Raw genomic sequence first — 8,098 nt, 5'->3', positions numbered from 1 at the left:
TAATAAAATTACGTGAAGAAAAATATACAAGTTTCTGTACACAATTTATGATAAATATCCTATAATCATATCCATATACATCTATAGCAAATCTCGTCTTTCGCACTCATCTCAACACATTAACAAGCTTATAAATTTTCATTTTCTTTATTTTTGTAATCCTTATATTAACAGTATAGAAAGATTTTTGCGATAATTATATTAATATATCACCTATTGTTTTCAGTCTTAGGTGTTTGGTTATTTAAATATTTAGCCTGTTACATCTAAACAAATACTGTACTGTTGGTCCAATCCCATATAGCAATCAGAAATCAAGTAGAATACTAACTTTGTTGTTCCTAAAATAAATGTTGAAATTTATACTTCAAGAAACTCGTAGAGATATACTCGTATGAGAAAAGCTGTTATAGACAAATTAATGAGTTATTTACCCAAGCTATTAGGTGCAGTAAATTGTAATTGATGATATTTCTGCTGATTGTTTATACCAGACACCCTCTTTAGAGCCCATAATTCTTTATTCTGAATGTCTCCTAATATCAAAAACCAACTTTCATCCTTTCCTTTCAAAAACATTGGACAGTGTGCTTTCAAAACTTTAGAATTATTCATTCTTTTCAATCCAATAGTTAATGTATACTCCTCATTCCGTCGAACTGCTATGAAATCATCGTTATTAGACTTCAGCATTATCTTCCTATTTTCAACGTTGATATCCCAAGAATTCTCCAACATTAAATCAACGGATATTATCGGCATATCTCTGATTACTTGATGTATCTAGAAAATAGATGTTTCGACTTTTAAAAATAATATTTTTATAACATGTAAATATTAGACAGATATCTTTCCAATTTTATTACCTCACGTATTTGATCTATTCGATATTCTCCTTCACGTAAAACTTTTGCAAGTTTGTTATAATTGTCGTATGTTATGGAGCATAATATTGGAAGAGCCATCGACAATGATGAAAACAAGCATAAATCTTCCGTCCTTATATGCGGTAACGTCATTATTGCAGATTCATCTATCCATCGTGCTTGCACAATCATTTGAAACAGTTGCGTTATCCTTAATGTGCTTGTTAACCATCCACGTTCTGCGACTGTGTCGATCATTGCCTGAAAATTTTTTTCTATTAGTGTAGTCAGTAATTAAATCTAAATGTACATACGTATAAAAGGCGTTACTATGCCATATATCTTAGTTAATCTTATATCTTAGTCTATATATCTTAGTTAATTAAATTTATATTCATACCTGTACTATTCTGATTGCTTGATCGAGCACTGATTTCAGATCAGTGATATAATCGGTGCAAGGTAGTTGTAGTCTTGAGAAATGAGCTTGCAGCAAGAAAAATGCTTTTGTATGTGGAGAATCGTACTGATTTGAGGAATAACGGCACAGCTTTGCTAGTTCCCTGTTAAATAACATTTGCATTTGTAAAAAAGAAAAGTAAGCAAAAGAAGCGCGACTTACTTATCTCTTCCAAGACTTACTCATTCAATAATTCCTCGTTATGTCGTACAGGTAATTCGTTGTATTCATATGAGTTGCAGAGTATACGTAAATACTGATCTAACGTCAAGTTCTCCTCTAGCAATTGCATAAACATCAGCATTGTATTATGCGACAAATAATAGAATGACGCTATCTTACCCATCGGTAATGAAAGTAAAATTTGTTCATCCTAGATAAAAACATATCAGGAAATTTATCTATTGTAAATTATTATTATGCTACTCCAATAGATTTTATCATTGTAACCGATACCTCATCATAATCGATACAATGTGAATCCATTAACGATTTTACGGTGGTTTCTACCAATCTCGAAAGATATTCATTGATATAATAAGGCTCCAAGATATCCAGATCATAATATTTCGGATTTTTCATCAATCTTCGAAAATAATATGTCCACGTTAAATAATCGAGAAACTCTTGTTTGTTCTTGATGGTACCAGCGACAATTTCAGCATTAATGTGATCAGGTAACACTCCCATCAGACTCGATTCCACGGGAAACGGTTCGTATAAAAATTTCTTGTAAAAATTTTTCTTTAAGTCATGCACAAGAACGACCGCCACACCAGAATCATCAAATTGCGGTCTGCCAGCGCGACCCATCATTTGGAGAACGTCCGTTATCGGCATATCTACGTAACGCTTTAGTTTGCCATCATAATATTCCGTGCCCTTTATCACCACCAGATGAGCAGGGAAATTAACACCCCAGGCCAAAGTGGCTGTCGTGATTAGTACCTAAATTAACAATAGCTCAATGCAATTACATTCAAACAGTGTATGGAATAGTCATTTTTATAATTTTTTTCTTGTATAATTATACAACTATGCAAGAAAGTGTATAGAAAGTATAAATATATGTATAAAAAAAAAATTGATAAATTTTATTTCATAAAAATAAATCTTTGTTATTTGCATACTATATTATGCATTGATAATACGGATTGAATTTGAAATACAATTAAAGCTGTTGAAGGCTGTATGTATACCTGTATTTTATTATTGACAAATAATTCCTCCACGGTTCTCCTGTCTCTGTCTTGAAGACCGGCATGGTGAAGGCCAATTCCAAAGGCGAGTGTGAGTTTTAGATTTGAGTCATTTATATTTTCCAGAATGTCGTTCATTTGTTCTTCCGGCATATGTAACCATTGCTTGGGATTATCCTCCGCCGCGAGATAGGCAATCAGATCGAGAGCGGACAGGCGAGTTTGCCTGCGAGAGGAGACAAATACGAGAGAAGGACTAGTGGGCGCGTGTTGCCTGATCGCCTGAAAGGTTGGTCTGTTCATGGTCGCCATCCGGGGACAATAGTGTTTACCAGGAAATCCGCTGATGTGAACCTCCAGTGGCACTGGTCTCACGGACGGCCGGAAATTATAGAGACCCATCTCTTTGATACCGAGCCAATTGGCTAAATCTATCGCGTTGGCCAGCGCAGTCGAGAGCCCGATGATTCTGACCTTGTTGTGCGTGTGCGAGGATATGAAATTGGTACGGGAGATGATTACCTCGAGCACCGGACCGCGATCCTCGCCCAACAAATGAATCTCGTCGATCACTATAAGTGCCACTTTCTTCACGTAGCTTCGTGTTTGCCAACTTCGACTGATACCATCCCACTTCTCAGGCGTCGTAACGATCACACTCGCGCCGGCTATCACTTTTATGTCGGGTGACACGTCTCCGGTCAGCTCTACCACCCTTTTACCTAGTCGTTCCTCCAGTCGTTCCTTCCAGTCGTTTATGCGTTCCCTGACCAGAGCTTTCAGGGGCGCTATGTAAACGACCTTCTGATCGGGATTCTGTTTGAAAACGCGAAACATAGCAATCTCCGCTGCAATTGTTTTCCCCGAGCCAGTCGGAGCACCGAGAAGAACATTGTTATCCGTGTGATATAGACAATGAAAGATTTGCGTCTGTATTGGATTAAAATGGGAAAAATTATATAAGCTCTCAAAGTTTGTATTTTTGAGAACAGTTATCGGTAACGGTTGCAATTCTAACAGATCTGTGTGCGGGGGATGAGTCTCTGGCAGAATGAGATCATGAAAAGTCAAGGAAAACGTAGCTTCGCAACCGAGCCAATGATCGCTTGTGATTTTGACGAGATATAGCGTCGGTAATGATTCGGACAATGGTATAGTCATGACGAGTTCTTGCTCGAGGTTCTGACAGACCATCTTCTTCGTTAGTATAAAATACTCATGATGATAAATAAAATTATTATCCGGGTCCTCAATCCATATCCAGAAAGCTTGCGAATTCTTTCCATGAACCTTGTCATTCCAGCGAAACCGTGACGTTAATTTAAGCCGTATCCTTAGGATGGTGCGCGTAATGGGCTGTAAGCTGTATTCTACGTCCAGTGCGGGCAATTCGTCACAGCACTTTTTCACCATTATCGCCGCGTGTTGATTCCGTAAAATATTTCCAATTCCCTTCACGTCCATCTCTTGCAACCGATAGATCTCCAAGTTGCGTGACTCGATCTTGTCGATCACTTCCATGGAGAGGCAGTCGAATTGGCGCAATGGCGTAAACATGTCCCATTGTTGCGCCTCGAACATCTTTGCCATCTGCAACAATCGTCCGGCCATTATTGCGTTATTACGTCTGAGCATAATCTCGAAGAGCGCTCTGGCTATTCGCAAAGCATTCTGCGTGACATAAGCCTGATCGGATATCAACGAGGCTGTGTTCACTCGGCCCCTGGACAGATACGTTTGCAGCAATATATTGACTTTGCCATGGACATTCTCCACACCGCCCTGTGGTATGAGCTCGCATTCTTCTATCAACTCATCTAACTCATCCATCTCGTCGTCTCGTACCTTGAGCTGTTCAAATTCCTGAGCGTGTGATATCATCGCAAGAATCTCTGTCTCGGTCATGAGATCCTTCTGGAGTTCGTTGAAGATCTCGACCGTGTCATACTTGAGATAATAATGGCTCGCAATACGTCCCAAATCAGTCGCATTGAGATCACCGGTGCGTGCATCATATCTGATCATCTGCGCTTTATCCAATGCCTTCGCGGCGACGTCGATGAGCTCCTTCCGCTTCTTTTCGAGATTCACGTCATTCATGAGGTTCTGATAGACCATGCCATACGCTTGAAAGTTCAATTTCATTCGTACAAAGAGATAGGTGTAGCTTAACCATTCGACCGCTTCTGTTACGTTCGATATCGTGCCTAATGCTATTTCAGCATTCAAATTGTCGGCTAAGTATGTGATGAAACTACTCTCGATCGGTATTTGATTCGTCAACAGTGAGAGATAGTGAGATAGCTTGCTATGCGAGGTAATGATGACCGCGTGTCCCGACTTATCGAATTGCGGCCTGCCAGCGCGACCGAAGATCTGCAATACATCCAGGATACCCAGGTCCACGTACGAGCCATGCTTGGAATCGTAAATCTCGGTTCCACGTATGATAACCGCATGCGCAGGTAGATTTACGCCCCAAGCTAGCGTGGCAGTGCACACCAGCACTTTAATCAGACCGTCAGAAAAGTATTTCTCAACGAGATTCCTATCAGAGCGCAGTAAGCCAGCGTGATGTACCGACAGTCCACTGTTGAACAGCTCACCAAGATACTTGTTGCGCGACTTTGGAAAGGCCTTGTTTATATACCTTGCCTGTCCGTCAGATAGAAAGTACTTGTACGTATCGTTTTTTAACGCCAGCTCCTTCAGGACGTTTGCCATTCTAACGGTGGCGTTTCGCGCATGCACGAATATCATGACCTGATGGCCCTGTCGCACCATCTCCACAACGTTTCTGTAACACATCAAGTCCATGTCGCTCATCTGTTGCATCGGCTTAATAGCCTTTACGCCAATGAAAGTTTGGCTGAGGGGCACTGGTCGGAAACGATGATCAAAGTAGAATAATCCCTTATGTGGATTGACGCGCAAAAATCGCGCGACATCCACGTAATTTGGAAGCGTCGCAGACAGCCCGACTATCCTAATCATGCTCTGCGATGACTCCACCTGACGCAGAGTTCTTGCAACCAGCGCTTCTACAACAGGTCCCCTATCACCATGCAGCAAATGCACCTCGTCGATAATGAGCAATCTCACGATACTAGTGAGAGAAATATCGCCCGTACCTTTCCTCGTGACGACGTCCCATTTTTCCGGCGTAGTCACTATCATCTGGGTCTGTTGAATCTCTTGTTTCGTCAATTGTATATCACCAGTCAGCTCGCGAACGCACACACCTAGAGGATAGAGTTTTTTGCTAAAGTTTGCGGTCATTTCCGCCGCTAGAGCCTTCATTGGCGCGACATAGATTATCTTAAATTGATTCTTTTGTAATTGTCCGTCTTGAATGTTCTGTTTCAATTGATGCATCACAGTCAGCATGGCTACGTTTGTCTTTCCCGCTCCAGTTGGAGCGCAAATCAGTAGATTCTCATTAGTGTTGTACGCCGCGTCGAAAACTATACTTTGAATCTTATTTAATGACGTTACGCCACTAAAGGCTATTTGACCAATCTCATCTAGGGAAGATATCGACATGGGATTCACCTTAACGTTAATAGGTTCTTCTTTCAATATCGGTATATGTACTCGTTCACAGAGTTCATTATCCTCCCTTATAATATCTTCGGTTAACAATAATTTTTGTCCTGATATAATGCTCGCTTGCTTGGCATTCGCTTTAGAATCGAATACAAATGGGAAACCTTCTTGCATGCCTCTCTCTAAAGTGTTAATTTTAGGAAATAGCGGAGTACATGTGGCTTTCAATGCCTCTTGTCTCTTAATTTGCAGTTCATTCTCTTTCCTTCCAAATTCTCTTTCCTCGGCTTCTGACTTGGCATCTCGTTTGTTCGCCATTCTGTTGAATCTCTTTTCCTCTTTACGTACTTGTTTATACAACTGCTTTTCCTTTTCGGATTCTATAGTCACTTGACCACTTATTATTGGGCCTCGCACATTTGTTTGCGGTCTCTTGGACACTTTTGAACAGAAAAATGTCGATACGATGCTCTTTTGATGTTCAATAATATATTCAATAAATTCCAAGTGTTCACAACCTAACAAATCGAATAATTCCGCTTGTATATTCTGAGAGATCTTTAATGTTTCTATTATTTTTGTTGCAAAATCTTGATATGACATGTCTATACTGTAGTTTTTGTGACAACTTTTTAATCCGTTTGTAAATATTGTTTTATCAAACTATAAAAACAGAGAAAATGATAAAAAAGGACTAAAAAATTAATTTTTTGTTCAAATATTAAACAGATACTCACAGATTTCTTCTGTGTTGAAGGTTTCGTTTCGTGTATCATCATTGTAAATTTATCAGTATTTGTCTTCTCTGTAGACATATTGTGAAGTTTAACAGTATCGGGCCATACGACTCTAGCTGGATTGTAGGGAATATCTGTTCCAAAAATCTGTGAATCTGCAGTGTTTGATTCTGATAACAATTCCATAACTTCTTCATGACATTCTAGCTGAATTCTACTGACCACCTACGTAGAATAATAAAAAATAGTCAAAGGCATACATTGTGTACTATATTAAAATTGTACATCATATCATACCAGCATCATAGCTTGTGCACAGTGAAACGTTATATGCCCTGATTTTTCGCCAAGTAGTTTATATTTTTCTCTCAATGAGCTTTTATCTTCAATTAATAAACGTAATGCATAAACCGTGAATTCATTAATAACATTTGAGGAATGATTTGCTGGAAATAGAAAATTTTAATTTTCGAATCAAATTATAAATTGTTTTTAGTACAAATAGTAGAAATTTTTATTAAAGAAATATGTTATCTAATAGAATAATAAAGTATTGAGTCATTCATTTATCAAATTCAATTGCTATTTATTACATACCTAGAACTTGTTGCACAATGTTTTTCAATGCTAGCAGATGTGCCGCAAGATTTTTAGATGCATTTTTGTATACATCATGCCACTCAAGAGTGCTAAAATATGTAAATATATGATGTTATATCAAGATGTACATGTATAAATAAATAGATGTATATATACACATTGCAAGAGAATATCTAATTATTTCTAACAAATATACAAAAATCATAAGATAAACTTACAAGATATAAATATATAAATATATAAAAAATTACATATTCTTTTCAACTTAATATATCCATCTACCTTTTTAATCTTTTCGTTCGTTCCTGTCTTTTCTTCAGTAAGTTGTTCGGTTCGTGATCTAATGTTTCTCCTCTGTGCTCTAGAGAAGTGAATATCCGCAAAGATCTAGTGATACGTGGTAATTTTGGCATCGTGTAATCACCTGTTAATCAAATCTAACATTAAAATAAAATATTACACACTATATACTTTTCAAACTATGTGTAACATAAATACATTTTTTATTTTGACAACTTGAACTTGCAAATTATTACTTATAATGTAAAAAAATTAAATTGTAAAACGATAAAAAAGGAATATTTAATACTAGAAAATATAACTTTTTAGAAAATATAACTTTTTGTATTATTTGTTTATACAACACTTTTGAAACCGGTACATGCCAGAATACAAATAATATAACATTGA

General features: G+C 37.8%; 1 protein-coding gene across 1 annotated transcript; it reads right to left on the bottom strand.

Annotated features, from left to right (window-relative positions):
• Window positions 1-252: 252 nt before the first annotated feature.
• Window positions 253-7,821, bottom strand: LOC105624117 (activating signal cointegrator 1 complex subunit 3). Its single transcript, XM_012205480.1, has 11 exons — window positions 7,691-7,821; window positions 7,406-7,497; window positions 7,106-7,254; window positions 6,809-7,033; window positions 2,526-6,734; window positions 1,783-2,274; window positions 1,509-1,699; window positions 1,267-1,429; window positions 867-1,127; window positions 435-783; window positions 253-341 (listed from the first exon to the last, which is right to left on the bottom strand). Exons 1-11 carry the CDS (start codon window positions 7,819-7,821, stop codon window positions 253-255), a joined length of 6,351 nt encoding a protein of 2,116 aa, XP_012060870.1.
• Between the last annotated feature and the right edge of the window lie 277 nt (window positions 7,822-8,098).

Source organism: Atta cephalotes (genome assembly GCF_000143395.1).
Source record: "Atta cephalotes unplaced genomic scaffold scaffold00002, whole genome shotgun sequence".
Taxonomy (NCBI): domain Eukaryota; kingdom Metazoa; phylum Arthropoda; class Insecta; order Hymenoptera; family Formicidae; genus Atta; species Atta cephalotes.
This window is presented reverse-complemented; position numbering and strand designations above follow the sequence as displayed.